Here is an 18,055-nt window from a genome sequence, read left to right on the forward strand (position 1 = left end):
TTCTTGAGAGCTGCAATAGTTAATTTCAAATATTTAGTACAGCAGAAGTACAACCTACTTATGACTTTTGATCGCGAGTCCCCCCCCCCCCGACACTGCAAGCTGATTTTAAACAGCCGTAAATATTGCAATGGTCTTTGTACTCTCAATAGAGCAAACTTTTCTACCATGAGTTGCACAGGTTTCACACAAATTACATCACCAAAAGGCAAGTATGCCATTTATTTAAAATTGTTTTACTTGGTGATCATAGGACTATGCAAGAATTAACAGTAACTGTTAAGATAGATGATAGTAAAGATTGAAAATTTTTTAAAAGCACCTTCATGTTCCACGTTTGTTCTTTTAGACATTTATAAACATTCATAATAATTCTTCTCTCCTGGATATTTAGCAACAATTTCTTGTGGTTAACTGAATAGTCATCCCTATTTATGCCATTTCAGTACAAGTGTCATCATAATTCTGGCCACTGCAATGTAAGCATATTCACATTATAATGCATCATTTTTGTCCAACTTTAGTGGCAGCTCATAATATTAAATATCATTATTGTTAAGCCAACCATTCACAAGTATAAAAACAAAGTGCTGCCTAATAAGGTACAATTCATTGATGAGATTCATTGTTGAGATATAGGCACATCAGCAACCTAAACCATATTGAATCATTGGGTATTGTGTGTACAAGTGTGGTGTTCACGGGCCAATCTGCAAGTTGTTTGGACTGAAAAACCCAGAATAACTCAATGAGAAAAATCCTACTTGTTATGTCTGAGATTGGCTAACTACAGCCATGAGTGAAGAGGCCTTAGAAATTCCTCCAGTCTACGGAGGAGGTCTGCATGGGCCCAGGTCTGATACACGGGCTGGGTAACAAGAACAGTGTTCGGGTACAAATAACCGTAATGAATTGTTATTTCCAAACATTTCTGACTATTTCCTACATATATATTTTTGTAAAATATTTTGTTATGCATTTAAATTCTTAAAGGTTTTTCAGAAAAATTTGTATTAGTTGTCTGTTGAGACTTTTAATTGACCAATAAGGCACACTTCAACACCTCCAAAATTCACCGAAATTTGTACTCTTTCGTGGAAATAACCTGGCCTGTATTTTTGCTCACTAGCCTTTACCCTTAAGTGGGCATAGTTGCAATTTACATTACACCAAGGGTATGTGAGTAATTATGTCCCCTGGCAATGGGTTCCTTTTTAGTTGTATGTGTACAGTATTAATTAAGTGTGTGATACTGTTAATCCCTAGTTCTTCTGGATCAGAGATTTTGAGTTGACCTATTTTCAATTCTAAGAACATTCACTTGTAACACTTTCTAACCACTTCTTTGCTATATCCAATATTGATCAAATAATTTAGAAATACAGGTAAGGGGAATGCTTACACATCATTCATATAGTGAGAATTTCCAGTGACAGAAGTGACAGTCAGTTCTAATTTTTTAATTTAAGTAGAGGTGGATATTGATTTTTGTTTTGGAATTAAATTAAATATGGTAAATTGAAAATTTATTACATTTTCTTTTTTATATAATTAATATTGATAATTATTTTGGATAATTATTATTGTTATATAATTATTACTATTGAATTTTGAACCTGAAAGGTTATTTTTTATTATTATGAAACTTCCAAGTAATGCTAGCAATTTTATTTATATAAAAAGTTTCAACTAGGGTCGGATAAAAATGGATTCTGGAAAGAAAAAAAATTCGGGTTCAGGCCAGGCTGTCTAGACTTTGGGCCGGGCAGGGTAAAAATAAAAAATTTAGACTCATGCAGGAATCGAATAGATTGAATAAAATACTTGAATAAAACTCCTACAGAAAATAAATCAATTCTCAGCTAACTGCATATTTTCAAAAATATTTTTAAAGGAAATAAGTCTGAGATGAAAATAATTAGGAAAATTAATAACCTACAGGTCAGACAGTTGCACAAAATAATTATTGTCCAAGGCAGAGACTAAATGGATATAATGCACCTTACAATACTGTATACACTTACCATGAGCAAAGAACCCCATTACATGGGTAAATCCACAAAAACAAATAAAATAAAATAAATTTTCTGTTTATACTCCGGGACGACCAAACGGTCAGAGGAGTTCACAAGATAGACAGAATACAAGAAACAGCACCGCTGTCACGGGTTTGAACCCCGGTCACTCAAGGCACATATACTTATGCACCCACGCGCCTGACCACTAGGCTACGGCGCCATAAATAACATGTTTGCATAATGTGGTGGAGAGAAAAAATTTAATTCGATTTCAAGAAAACTCTGCAGGAAAAAAAGAAAAAAAAAAAAAAAAAATACAAATGAATACCAGAAACTTGGGAAGTACATAGCAATAAGAAGTTGGGTAATCTAATTAAGAGCATTAAATTACAGGCCCACATTTTCCCCTTTAAATTAATTGAATTTTAGCATATTTTGTAATTAAAGTGAAAAATAAGTAATTAAATTTTTACCAATTAATATCTGTCATACTTTCTACTCATTTGTCTAAGGAAAACTTCTGAATGCCCATGTGTGATTGATTTTAATGACATTTGGGATGATTCATATTTCTAAAAGAGCAAAATATAAAATTCATTTAAATCTACCCACTGGGAGTCTAGGTGTTACACGTTGAAAAAAAGTCATGAGTTAGGGTTCAATTTGAAAGTGTCTGCAATTCTACCAGACACGATAGGAGGGAGTATATGATGAGAAACTTGTCGATCCTTTCAGCCCTGGAGAGACTGTGCAAGGCTCAAGAGGTAGAATTTTTCTCAACCTGGTCTGTGCTTGTTAACAGGAGAGACTGCTTCTACAGGGATGGGATACACTTAAACAGAAAGGGTCCAAGAATATTTGCTGATGCTATCGAAGCAGCAAAGTTAGGTGGGTAGGAAACTTCTAGCTTTGGGAGGGGAATACATGGACTAATAGATTAACAGTAGCCGCTGACAGAGGTGAAAGTGTTTCTTGCACCGCTTCTATTGAAATGCAATTGAGCAGCAACCTGGAAAGCAAAGCAATGGGGATTTCCAGGACTGCTGGAAATCCTCATAGTGGAACAAGCAAATACATGGGCTGTGTTACGGTAACTAAGAGTAGAAACAGGTGCATGTATACTTGCATGTACACCAATGCTAGGAGTATAGTTAATAAATTTGATCAGCTTGAAGTGCTAGTCAAGACCTCAAAGGCAGACATTGTTGGGATATCAGAGACGTGGTGCCACACAGACATAAGCAGTGCATATTTGGGAATTTGGGGAGTACGTGTACAGAAAAGATACAGGACAGGAAGGGAGGAGTTATGCTGTTAGTTAAGAAACACAAAATCTAAGGAAGTACATCCAATTGAGATTGGTGGACAATACAATGTTGAGTCTGTCTGGTGCAACATAAGCACTGGGAAAGAAAAAATGAGTAGGTGTGTTTATAGGCCTAATGAATCGGATGAGTATAATGAGCAATTATGCAGAGAAATAGTGGGCAAGTAATTTAGAGAGTCTTATAATGGGGGAATTTAATTTCCAGGATATTGACTGGAATTTGTGGGTTGGTCACTCACATACTAGCAAGGCTTTTGTGGATTTATTGGATGATTGTTTTCTACAGCAGAATGTTCGGGAGGCAACTAGAGGGAGTAATACTCGTGATCTGATTATCAGCAGTGATTATTCATGCATTAAGAATTTGCAGATAGAGGAACCACTGGGTGACAGTGATCACAATGTACTGATGTGGAAATTACTTAAAAATGTAACTACCATCAAGGCTAAAGGGAAGGGCTTTTGCTTTCATAAAGGTGACTACGCTAGTCTGAGACAGTATTTAAATTCTATACCATAGGACCAATTGATGATGTTACCAACAGCAAATTCAAAATGGGAAGCATTCAAGGAATTAAACTTGGAAGCTACTAGGCTTTTCATACCAACCAAGAAATACTGTTCCAAGTTTTAGTCCTAAATTAATGTCAGATGAACTAAATAGACATGTTTGTTTGTTTGTTATTTGGAGCATTAGCAACTAAGGCCATATTGCTCCGGGGATATGCGGTGGTCATTCTCCGACTTTTCCGCATCCTCCGTATTTGGTGTCACGGGCTCAAACCCCGGTCTAAATCAAGAAGCGTGTGCCACGCACTGCTGCTCCTGCCCACCTGGCTACGGAGGTGCGAATTAGACATGTGGCTGAGAAGTAAACTGCATGGGATACATATAAATTAACAGGTGACACAGTAGCCTATGATAGATATAAGTTGGTCTGTAACCAAGTCACAAAGGAGGTTAGGCAGGCAAAGGCAGATTACAAGAAATCTTTCGCAAAGGATGCAAAGAAAAACAACAATGAGTTCTTTACTTATGTAAACTCTAGAAGGAAGGGGATAAATCAGATTGGTCCACTTGATATAGATGGATCAACTGTTGATGATTCTACTCAGGTAGCTAACAAACTAAATGCATATCTGTTTCTACATTCACACGTGAGGAGTTATTCAGGGAGGGGAATGCCAGAGGTGTATTAAACTCTGGCATTAAGCTAGATAATCTTGTGATAACAGAGTAAAATGGAGGAGAAATTGTTGAAGATAAACATAAGAGAGGCACCTGGGGTGGATGGAATCTATCCAGTTATATAAAAGGAGACAGAAAAGGAAGTAAGCAAACCCTTAGCCATAATTATGAGAACTTCCTTGGGCTAAGAGGAGGTAACCATGGACTGGAAATGGGCAAATTTGTCCCCAATCCACAAAGGAGGATCAAAGGGAGACAGGTAATTAGAGACCTGTTAGTTTAACTTCTGTTCCAGGGAAATTAATGGAGGCACTGGTTAAAGAAGCATTGCAGGATCATCTAGACAAGACTTCAGTTATAGCTCAGACACAGCATGGGTTTCTTAAGGGATACAAAGAATAATTTTGATATCATATATTTGGATCTTAGAAAGACTTTTGATACTGTTGTACATGGAAGACTGCTGCACAAATTGGAGCAGTGTGGCATTGGAGACAAATTGCTGCTATGGATAAAGGGATGGTTGAGTGGGAGAAGACCGAGTGGTAATCAATGGACGCTCTTCATGGACTAATGTTATTAGTGGAGTCCCCCATGGTTCAGTTTGGGTCCACTGTTGTTTTCTGTATTCATTAATGATGGTATATCAGGCTTAACGTTGAAGTTTGCAGATGATACGAAGGTCGGCAGGGTTGTTAATGACACTAATGACAGTACGCTGCTGCAATAGGATCTAGAAAAGTTGAGCAGATGGGCTGAGAGGTGGCGAATGAAATTTAACATTGACAAATATAAAGTAGTACATATGGGAACCAGTAACCCCAGAGTAACGTATCAACTGTGTGATACTACACTGACAGTGGTAGAGAGTGAAAAGGACCTGGGGGTAATTGTGCAGGCAGATTGTTTGCAAGAGTAGCTCATGGTGTCTTGTCAATGATATACAGGAATTTTTCTAGCAGGGATAAGGAGGCAATTATCCCCTTGTATAAGGCAATGGTCAGGCCACACCTTGAGTACTGTATCCAGGTCTGGAGGCCTCATTTTAAGAAGTATGTAGAGCTGTTGGAACGAGTACAGAGAAGGTTGTTATTTGTTATTTGGTTTTTTTTAGGAGCATTAGCAACTAAGGCCATATTGCTATATGGCCGCATATAGCAATGGGAAATGACCACCGCATATTTGAATATGCGGTGGTCATTTCCTGACCTTTCCGCATCCTCCGTATTTGGTGGTGACGGGCTCGAACCCTACAGAGAAGGGCAACAAGATTAGTGAATGGAACAAAGGGTTGCTCTTATGAAAAAAGGCTTAATTTTGCAAATTAGTGTCTGGAGACTAGGCAACTGCAAGGTGATCTGATTGAGGTGTATAAAGCCTTGAATGGTTTGAGCATGCTCAATGCTGATGGGATTCTTCCTCTTGCTCAGAATAATCACCTGAGTTGACTGAGTAGACATTTGTAGGATAGATGTGCGGAAGTTCGCCTTTAGTCAGCGGGTAGTTGATTGCTGGAACAAACTTCCATCTGTTGTTTTAGAAGTTGATAGCTTAAACAGATTCAAGGCAGAACTAGGCAAACAACTGGAGCGAGTGGATGAGTGAAAGGGGGCATATGACTTTTTTTTTTTTTTTTTTTTTTTTTTGGCTGGTCATTTGCGTCGAATGTGGCTTTCAGTTTTTCCAACGTTGTACAGTAAAGCTGGGTATTGATTGTTCCTCCCTTCAGCAAGAAATCCACCAACAGAACGCCTTGGCGATCCCAAAACACTGTGGCCATGACTTTTCGCACACTGGGAACAGTTTAGACTTTTTTGTACACATGAGATTGTGGATGTTTCCAGGTCATGGAGTCTTGTTTGCTCTCTGAGGTAAAGTGATGAACCCACGTTTCGTCTGCTGTGACTACCTGAGTGAGAAAATCCTCTCCTTCGTCGCTGTATCGCAACAGGTTCTCCAGACACATCCCCATGCGTTTTGCTTTGTCCTCCTCTGACAAATGTCAGGGCACCCAACGGCAGCACACCTTTCGAAAGCCAAGGTCATCATGAACAATTTTGTGAATAGTCAACTTACTCGTGTTCACTATTTGTGAAATTCACACAGTTTCACTCGCCTGTTTAAGAACGAAGCCGTCAATGCACAAAATGTTGTCTTCTGTCTTGCTCAATGAAGGCCTGTCCACCCGATGTTGATATTTATGTCAACATGGCCCACTTTAAATTCATTGCACCAATTTTGTACACAGGAGATTGTGGATGTTTCCAGGTCATGGAGTCTTGTTTGCTCTCCAAGGTAAAGTGATGAACCCACGTTTCGTCTGCTGTGAATACCCGAGTGAGAAAATCCTCTCCGTTGCTCTATCGCAACAGGTTCTCCAGACACATCCCCATGCGTTTTGCTTTGTCCTCCTCTGACAAATGTCAGGGCACCCAGCGCCAGCACACCTTTCGAAAGCCAAGGACATCATGAACAATTTTGTGAATAGTCAACTTACTCACGTTCACTATTTGTGCAATTTCACACAGTTTCACTCGCCTGTTTAAGAACGAAGCCTTCAATACGTGAAATGTTGTCTTCTGTCTTGCTCGATGAAGGCCTGCCCACCCGATGTAGATATTTAATGTCAACATGGCCCACTTTAAATTCATTGCACCAAAAACACATCTGCTTCTTTGTCATCACCTTTTCCATACACAGCAACTAGTTCACAGTGAATGTCACTTGGTGAAGACCCTTTTGCTTGCAAAAAGCAAATAACTTCATGAACACCTGTTTTGGACCACACTCAACACAGTAGCTGCCATTTTGCAACTGGAATCTGCTGTGAGACGACAGTACCGAAACACTGCACTGGCAGTCTTTTTGAACTTTATTAATGGGTCTATCTGTCCACCGCATTTCATCTCATTCACTTTCACTATAATAATTAGGGGGGGGGGAAATGTGTTAGCTTGCCTTTCGGAAACCCCTCGTATATAATACAGTATTAGGAAGGATAAGAGAGATGCAAGAATTATGCTTCTTATGACAAAAAGAAGCTCTCATTTTGTCTTCTTATTCAAAGGCAAAATGAGAGCAGGAACATGCTGCTGACCAAAGGATTGCAAAAAGCATGATCTTACTAAAATCTCATATTCTGAGAGGAAACAGTGAAAACATATGCTAGTTTTAAATGACTATAGAACTAACAGACAGATTCAAGTCATGGAGGAAGGGATTTAGACTCAATAGTAGAAAGTTCTTTTTTAATGATGTTTGGCGTTTAATGAAAGTTTGATTTTAATGTTAGAAGTTTATACTTAAATAAACTATCACCATTCTGTGAAGAGGGGTGATGGCTTCCCCCCATTTAATGGCTGGTGCAACAACTAGGAATTCGTAGCACCATATTACTAAAATTTCCATTAGCCCCCTTATGTCATTAGTTGTCTAGATCAGAAGTTCAAACTCATTCATTTCAATGTCAACATGCCTAACATTAATGCAGTTTCTGCTCATACCAAATATTTTTTGTATTGCTTACTGCCCTGACATCCTTTGAGTTATTTAAGCTTGTTTCCCCAGCATTTGCTTCTAGTACACTTAAAACATCAGCTGCCATCGTATATCTAGCTAATATCAACTTTTACAGCCTCATAGATCTCTTGACAGTAATGTATTTATATTAATACTGAAGTCTAAGGTATGGGGGACAGTTCTAGTTCCCAACAATAATTCAGCAAATGTTTGAAATAATGATAATGTGCCTGTTTGTATATTATTCATGATCTCTCTCTCTATAGATAAAAAAATTGGGATAAATCACAAGGGGGAAAAGAGACTGTTGAGTGTTGAGATCTATTCATCTGTATTGTCCCTATAATGAAACACATAATACACCAAAAGAAAACTGGACACAAGCATAACATTTCAATACAGTGTTTTGTGATACAGGAGCACGCATTTTATTCGGAGGACATACAAATTACTCCAAGAATACATCAGGAATCACACTGAAATCAGTAAGTGATGGCTTAACTTAAAATATTACCTTGGGTTGAGAGTGAAGATTATACACTTAACACAAAATCAACTTAATAATAGATATACACAACCTAAATAAAGTCACTGGCATATGCCAGACAATTAGAAATAGGAATGTATTAGTTGATCAAATGATTTTGATATTCCATAAATCCTTCCACGCAGATAACAGAATAAGAGAATAACTTCCTTTCTTCACTGCAGATCATAGAATAACACAACTGTTATAAAGATTTAATATTTTTTTGTCTTACAATTGAAATGAGCACCCCTGCTTATTATTATTGTTAGGCAACTGCTCATTAAGATTAACAATGAATCAGGCTTTAATACGCAGAATAGCTCACTTCACCCCTAGTTTAATTTGTCATTAACTGATTTCAAACAATTCTTATCCTTATTTTTTTTTGAAGAGATGTAAAAATACATTTCATACTGTGTAATTTAAATTTCTAAACAAGGTGGTGTCATCCATATACTCAAATATATATAATATATAAAAAATTCCAAATATTTAGATAAATTTAAATTCCTAGAAGTGAACAATAAGAAGTAAACAAAAATGAAGACTGTATGATCTGCTCAAAAACAGGTCAACTAGTTCACAGTTTATACAACTTAGCTATATAAACCTCAAAGAAAACTTTCTTATTTTCTGAATAACTTGAACCAATCTTGAAAGTTGAATGGCCAACCGATTCTCCACTGTATGTACATTTTAATCAGTTATTGACTGTTCAGTAGAGTAAAAAATAAGTAGAGGGGATGGGAAAACTATTTAAAAAATAAGGAGAGGAAAACAAAGATGTGCATATGATGCAGTGTCCATTAAAAACAATCCAAAACTTCAGTAGTGCCACAACCTTGTTAATGGACTTTCTGGCTATTTTCATTTGTCTTTCCACTATCATTGTTCTTGATTATGTAATTGAACATTAGCTGTCCAGTTTCTTTCCCTCAACTTATAAAACATATTGTAATGACTTGTTTGTATGTGTGCATACACACACACACATACGAAAAAAATATCAAGCGTACCCTCTTACTGTCAATAAGTGATTATAAAAGTTGTTGCTGTAGTATATCCCTTTTGATAATCATTTTTATACTAAAGAAACTGCCAATCCGACAATCCAACAGAAGCAAAGGTGTGTTCATGCTGTATATCATAATGAAATATCCACTATTCATCCATTCCCCCACTGGATGTAATAGATTACAGCTTCATTTGTTGACAGCTTGCAAACTTTTATCTCAGATGTATAAGCAGGCACAGGAAGGGAGCCAATACAATTTTCAGTAATATAAAAAGTAGCTGCCTAATGACGAAAGCTATGATACACAGTTTACCTTAGTATGAAACATTTCTCAAATAAGTAAATATATTTTAATACTTTAAAGATGACAAATTTAACCTTACACATTAAAACATTTTAAAATTTATACTTTTCTCCCCAAATATACAAAGCTTTCTGACTGGATTCTAGTTGTTTTAATGTTTAAAGAGAAACACTGGTATTTATGTATTAAATTTTCTTCTTCAATGTCAAAGCAGAAGCTATAAATGGATATATCTTCTCAACAAATCTCTTCAGTTCTAACTTCAGAATCACTTGCCGAAATCCATTACATTCAAAACAATAAAATTTCGGTAAAATTGCATCCACATATGCATTATCCATATGTAACTCATATCTCATTAATGAAAAATTAGATGATTTTCAGTCTAAGTATATATATATGTATATATATATTCTAGAGCATCAAAATAAAGTATTTTGAGTTGCTTTCCTTAAAAAAAATACCATTTTGCATAAGGTCAAGCTTGATGCATAAACAGCAAGTAGCTTTTTACTATCAAGAATGACAACACTTGTACTTTTCCTTTCTGCCATTTCACTAATTTCAAGTAGTTATGAAAATGTAACCCTCCACAATTTGTAAATTACAGAGAGAAATCAAGACCACATATATACACACATCACGCAGATATAAACATATCTTCCATCAAAAAAAAAAAAAAAAAAAAGGAAAATGAAATAAAGAAAAATAGAAAATATAAACACTTTTCAAAAGGCACATATCACAGCAGGAATAATGGGCAAGTTGAATTCTGTACAGCTTTCCTAAATGAGTACTATATTTAGAAATCCTCATACTAAACAGAATGATGCAAATAATGAGATGTCTTGTCTTTGTTATCTGGAAGTTTATTACTGCATTTCCATACTTCATTTTAGCAATTAATTCAAAATTATTGCTTTTTTACTAAAGAAATTCTGCACTAGTCTTGAAATCAAAAATCTGTAATTTTTACTCAATTTCTCTTGGATGATAATTTTAGTTTCAACATCACTAAATATGATGTATATATACATATATACAGTATACAGACACAAACATACAAATATGAACATATATGTATATATAGACATCCTACAGGAAGAGTCATTTTATCTCATCACTTGTGGAGAGTAAAACAGCAATGTATGAGTAAAAAGTTACTGAAGGCTCTCAACACATTGTTTCACACAATCTATCCATCTCCTTTATGCAGTGTTTGTAGTAGGCTTTTGTTTTCCATCATTGCTGCTTAAAGATTAATATTCATAAATAGACACCAAATTTCCACTCAACATTATGTTTTGCCCTTCATTTCCAACTTATCTTTTAAGTCAAACAATGAACCTTATTCTAAACTGTATTTCAGCTTTTATATATATATATATATATATATATTTTTTTTTTTTTTTTTTTTGTTATTAGAAAACCATGCCACATCAGGAGTGCTAGATTAAATCTCAGTTCCAATGTTTAATATGGACAGGCTATCAAAAGGAACAGTAATATAACAATTTGGTTTAAAACAAAGTTAAATGGTGTAAAGAAAACAAACCTCTTGGCCTTTGGTGTATCCGCTTCAGTTGGTTCAGAATTTTCTTTTGCTGCTTCCTTTGGCTCTCCTTCCTGTTCTTCTTCTCCACTAGCTGTTTTCTCCTCAGTCACGGTTGATTCGGTCTGTTCTTTCTCAGCATTGGCAGAAGTCTCGCTCAGTACCTCATCTTCTGCAATGACATTAACTAATTCAGGAGCTTCATCCTCAATTTCAGCTTGTTTTTCAGTACTGACATTTTTCATATTGTAAAGGAATATCCAAATTTCTGATTATATTCTGATCAATCCATTTTCTGATGTTCCATATCTATATCATGGTGTATGGCAACAATACTATAATTAATTAAATAGCATTAGTTTAAATACCATTAATTGAATTTAGATTAATATCCTCATCACTATAAGGATAACAGTGGAACCGTTGTTTCTGATTTAAAAACAATGTATGGTTTTTCAGATATACCCATCCTCACAGTACTTTTCTCAGTGATTGTTTCCTTTTCTTCAACAGTAATTTCTTCTAGAAGTTTTTAAAAAAGGTGCTGCCAACATTAGGTATACTTTTTACAAGCTGATAGTGGTATTACTATTCTCAAAAGGAAATGAAAACTCCAAACTGTAGGCCTACGTAGATTCTTCTTCAAAACTTTATTAGGTTTAGCTATCATTATGGATTTTTTTTTCTAACACTGATCAAAATATTTACAGAGAAAAAAAATAAAACATTAGTTCAAATTTATATTTTTAGTGAGGAAAAAAATTGTCCTGATGGCCTATATGCCATGAGAAGGCTGGCTGCAACAACAAACAGTACACTAGCACCGAAACCAAGAATAAATTTAATTTGTCTAATATCCTTTTTAATTAAGACAGCAAATTACTCATGACAAAAACAAAGTATTCACATCTTGATCCTGAAGCTATATCCAGATTTCATTTCATTTTATATCATGTTGAAATAAATGTTATATCAGGCATAATCCTTACTTCCTTTTTCTTGCTTCTGCTCTTTCTCTATCCAGATGAAAAATAATTTTATTGACAATTTCTTTTACGAATCTTTTATCTTCCAAATTCAGAAAGAAAATGCCTTAATCTTTTCTTCCAAAAATCAAGGGAAGCCTTTGCTAAAGATCTTGTTTAATCTCTATATATTACCTCTTTGGTGATACAATCAGGCTGAAATGCTTTTAAAATTATTTGTTCCACATCATTAGTCTACTTCATCCAGTGTGTAAAAAATGTTTCAATTAAATAGGGCAACTCTTGCTTCTCCTTATTCAGAGTGCATATATTTATAAACAGTAAAACACTCCATCTTGTTATTTTATAAACAGCTTGTCCTGCAAGTCAACCAGACAAATATTTCTCTATGCAATTCAATGCACAGCAATGCATTTAATTTTCAATGTTATCTTTCAATTAGAGTATGTTCATAAAAACAGAATCCCAACATTTTATCAATGCTCAAGAGCAGACAAATTTTTAAAATTTTCATACTAAAAATATTTTCACATAAGAAAGAAAAAATAAACTGTTTTCTCTATCATAACAGATGAAAAATAGTATGAACAGAAGACTTACCATTACACTTGCTCTCTACATTCTGCTCAACCTAAAATTAAGGCAATAAAGAATTCACACACAATTCTAACTATTAAAATATACATATTGTTAAAACTAAAAGCATAACTCTAAAGTTTCATTAGCAGAGCAAATTATTACAAGCTCAATTTAGATCAATAAACAAACTCCATTGTGCTTATTTTAGCTCAATTTAGATCAATAAACATAAGATCCATTGTACTTATTTTACTACAGAACAGATTTTAAAGATTAAATCTAAATTATACAGGGCAGGGAACTGCAACCTTTTTCCACCATGAGATACTTTAAAGTACCTCACAGCAGAAAAGGTTGCAGTCAAAGTCCCCTGCTCTATATAATTAGCTAGCATCTCTATATTAAATATGCTGGTTGAAGAATTATATAATTTTTTATTATAAAAGACACATTAAGTAGTTACATAATATGAAATAAAAACTAAATCAGGCAAGTAATTAGAAATTTGACATTCTCCAGAAAATTTTATTTATATTTCTATACACTACTATTGACCAATATGTTATGTAATCAGCCATTTTCTTATATCTGAAAATACATGATGTTGTAGGGTGTTCTGATCCAAACAATTTGAAAATGTAATAAAATATCATCTAGACATTCTAAAAAGAAAAAAGTTTATTGGTATAAGGTCATTTTGAAAAGTTTAACTGGCATAAAGTTCACTGTTAATCAGCAAAAATAATTTATATATATAGTCATGCTTCAATCAAAAGAAAACCAAAATAACCTTACAAAAACCTTAAAAGTCACAAACTACAAACTTCAAAGTCACAATTTTTTATGGTCTCAGACAAGCAAAGCACAAGTTCAATAGCACAGAAGTCGTATACTGGTACTTCATTATTTAACTCTGTCCATAAGTGGTTAGTAGAATCCAGGTGAAATATAATGGTCAATATCTCCCCCCTGCCACAAAGAATGGAGGAAATAGCATGCAAGACAAAGCTTCTCACACATCCCGATCTTTCATAACAAATGTTCTAGAACATTTCTCAAACTGGTCCGTAGACCAGTTCCAGGGGATCTGCAAAATGCTCAGAAGATATCAAAGTAATGTGTTCATTTTCTTAAAAAATGTACTGAGAATCACAGCTAATTTCGATTTCTAAACATTACTTATTTTTGATACGATTAGAATATATATAATTGTGTACATATTTCAAACTATTCATTCTATGTATAGCAAATTGATGATAAATAAAGTTATTATATATCTGTATCAAAATAAAGTTCAGTTGGTTCACACAAAGCTATGAATTTTCTTTTCAGAAAAACCAGTTATATATATATATAGGGGTCAGCAAACATGTTTTGATTTTTGAAGGGGTTCATAAATCTCAGTAGTTTGGGAACTGCTGTTTTAGAAAGTTTAGCATTTTGCCTAAAGTTAATCAAAAAAAATTTGACTTTGGATTCCCTGGGGTTGTTTGTCCATTTAGTGTTAAATTTAGATCAGCATAAAGATTACTTTTTGTGAAAAAAGTGCAAACAAATTGTTTTCTAGGCTGAAAGTCTAAAATCATTATTCGGAGCCCACTTACTATGATTAATCACTGGCTGTAGTTATCATACTACATGGTTGATAGAAAATACTAATATCACCTAAACAAAAATGGAGATGCACTTATGATCCACGTGGAACTCTTTTCTATTGTCGGAAGAAAGATGAAAATTAGTTTTTACATACTTTGAAACCAGAAATACTATGTTAAAAAAAAAAAAAAAAGACATATCATGAAGACCATATTTATAAAGATCTCACAATACTCCAAATCACCATTGTTTCATAAACTTTTTCAATATCAAAAGCCATACTATGTTTCAACTTTACAAAGGCATTCCTTATAGGTTACTGTTCTCACTAGAATAGTCTGCTACCTTTTAAAACAATCATATTATACACTGTGCTGCCACTTTATTAGGAACACCCCTGCTGTGCACACAAATGGTTTGTCCGACAATGTTGCAAGTCACATGACCACAGTTGTGGATATAAGTGCAGCAGAACAAAACCTTTCTAGTATCAGTTAAGCATACAAACCATAGCAAGAATGGGGAAAAGGAGTGATCTTACGGACTTCGAACGTGGCATGGTAGTAGGTGCAAGACGTGCTGGACAAAGCACATCTGAAACAGTAGTTCTCCGGAATTTTTCATGCACCACAGTTTCAAGGGTGTGTAGAGAATGGTGCAACGAACAGAAAACATCCTCTCGATGGCACTTCTGTGGAAGAAAATCACTTGTTGATGAGAGAGATCAGAGGAGGATGGCTAGAATTGTGCAGGCAAACAGACGGGCCACAATGTCGCACATCACGTCAGAATACAACCTTGGTGCGCAGAACAAAATATTGCAATGGACCACTAGTTGCACTTTGTCGCAAATGGGCTACAACAGTCGACGGCCAGTTAGCGTATCTTTGTTATAAATGAAGAACAAGAGAGCACGCCTCCTCTGGGCACAGCAACACCAGCACTGGACTATTGAGGATTGGAAAACAGTTGCTTTTTCTGACAAGTCGAAGTACTTGGTGTATCATGTTGATGGAAGGCTCAGAATTTGGCAAAAACAACATGAATCCATGGACCCATCATGTCTGATGACTACTGTGCAAGGTGGTGAGGGGAATGTTTTCTTGGCACACCATTGATACCCATGGATTCATGTCCGAATGCCACATCATACCTAAACATCGTTGCTGACCAAGTGCATCCGTTCATGTTGACAGTTTATCCTCAGATGGTTATTTTCCAGCAGGATAATGCATTGGTGTACAAAGCCCGAATCACTATGGAATAGTTCCAGGAACATGACAATAACTATTCTTTGATGCAGTGGCATACTCAGTCCGCGGATCTCAATCCTATTGAACATCTTTGGGATGAACTGGAAAGGGCTGTTCACTGCAGGCCTACACCTCCGTCGAATCTCAAGGAACTGCGTGACACCCTCGTGTCTGCATGGTACTCCATTCCTGCACATTTTCAGCATCTTGTTCAATCCATGCCTAGACAAATTCAGGCTGTTTTGAAGGCTAAAGGAGGCTCGACATGCTACTAGGTAGATGTACCTAATAAAGTGGCAGTACAGTGTATATATTTGTATAAAAGCTCATTAGTCTTGCACTGACCAATCTTCCAAGAACTTTTCAGCGATTACTGATTATAGTGCATATAAGATGGCAGTGAGACCCCCCATGAAAGGTGTTGGTTGATACATACATACATATATATAGTTGGTTTCAAGTGATGCTTTTGGAAGATGTTTCAGAATATTGAAGCGTGTTACTTGAGCCTACTGCTTTAGACTAAGACAATGCAGCATACAAAACTTTTGTTATACAGTTCCAGTCTGTATGATTCCAGATTTTTTCTTTTTGTGGGGCATTGACTAAACTATTTTATGCACTGATGTATGGTGATTACCACCCCCCCATGATTTGGGATGAAGATGGAAATGGGTCAATGTCTGCTTGATCACATTTTATGCAAAACAATTGTTCTGTAACACTGCTTCCATAATCCTCTCATGTGGTACATAACTTGAGTTTTTTGTACGTCAGTTTGAACATACCTAAAAATATCTAAATTTTATTGCCCCAGTCTGGAAAATTTTAGCTGAAACTTCGTACTATGAAACACTTGATTACCATCTGAATATAATTTATGACTGGAATAATGATACTCACATGGAGGTGGAAGTGCTTTAATTCTTCTTTTAATAAATTTAAATTAGAGATGAACTGCTGTTCAATCAAGAAAAAGGCAAGCTGGTTTCTCCTTTTCCAGTACTTTTAAAATAACCTCAATTTTTACAAAAACCACAGCAGTTCCATTGTATTTATGACACGACTCTGCATTTTTTAAGATGCATTCACTGATGTTTTCTCAGAAGAGCATTTCTGGATCATTTTCTAATGCTGATTTCAAAAATGACTTGTTTGTTTCCATCACATCATGTCTCTTCAAAAATCAATTTTTATTAATTTTGGCAGAATTTGTGAACTGAAAGTATAACAAAATGCTACTTTTACCAGACTTAAAATGTTGAAAACACTATTAAAAAGGTCAATGTGGTAAAAAGTCCACTACACACATCTCATTTTAAAAACTGCTCGACAATGAGTCAGATTTTTTTTTTGATTTTCTTGCAGATCCTTCTACTTTACAGCCATCAATATTTACATTCCACCTCTACTGGTACCTCATCTCCATGATGTTCTGGTGAAACCTCACCCTGTTCTTCTTAACATTTCCTAGATTTTGTGAGCAGTAGTCGATGCAAGAATATAAAAAATACACCTTGACACTCATGCTGCAGCCCAGATTCTTGAAGTTTGCCAACATTTTCAACTATATTCTTATAGTCTGGATCCTTGTTCCGTAAGAAGTTCTCAACAACAGACTTGAAGCTGGTCAATGACTGTTTTTCTCTTTTATTCATAGTTCACTCAATCTCAGTCCCTCTGTTTGCAAATTTGAAGTCTAACAAAAATATCTTGTTTTAGCTTCTCTTGGTTGATTGATGGGAATTTAGTACAATGGTAGTTGAAGGAGGGAACTTCCAGAGATAAAGCTTTCACACACTGTTTCATCAAACCCAGTTTGATGTGGAAGGTCAGTTTTGGGGTCTACCAGTGGTTTATGAACTATGTTCTTTGATCCATGCAACAAACTGCCACTCTTTGGCCATACCTTGACATCCCAGTCCTTACTCCTTGTCTTACTGTCTCACTCACAAAAAGCAAGGCATTTTTGTGTGGCTAGATTGCTGTCCAAGTAACATGCCTATCACTTAAGTCAGCACAGACAAACCATGTTCTTCATAATTAATATTTGTCAACTTCAAATTCTCATATTTCTTTCAAGTGCACAGAGTGAGCTACTGGAATTAAAGCATATTTATTTCCACTGTGGAGCAACACCCCTTTGAGACTAATCTGATGAGTCAATAAAATATTCACTGTGTAGGATT

At 35.4% G+C, this 18,055-nt stretch overlaps 1 protein-coding gene across 2 annotated transcripts in view; it reads right to left on the minus strand.

Annotated features, from left to right (window-relative positions):
• LOC150091473 (uncharacterized) overlaps nucleotides 1–18,055 on the minus strand; it is a 189,736-nt gene that overhangs the window by 113,434 nt on the left and 58,247 nt on the right. For both annotated transcript variants that reach the window (XM_090375758.1, XM_090375749.1), the window contains exons 5-6: nucleotides 13,039–13,069; nucleotides 11,456–11,624 (exon numbers count right to left, since the gene is read on the minus strand). In XM_090375758.1, coding sequence (XP_090231884.1) covers nucleotides 11,456–11,624; nucleotides 13,039–13,069 — 200 coding nt within the window. The remainder of the gene's footprint in view (nucleotides 1–11,455; nucleotides 11,625–13,038; nucleotides 13,070–18,055) is intronic.

This window comes from Mastigoproctus giganteus, chromosome 1 (genome assembly GCF_048544385.1).
Source record: "Mastigoproctus giganteus isolate SK-2022 chromosome 1, ASM4854438v1, whole genome shotgun sequence".
Taxonomy (NCBI): Eukaryota; Metazoa; Arthropoda; class Arachnida; order Uropygi; family Thelyphonidae; genus Mastigoproctus; species Mastigoproctus giganteus.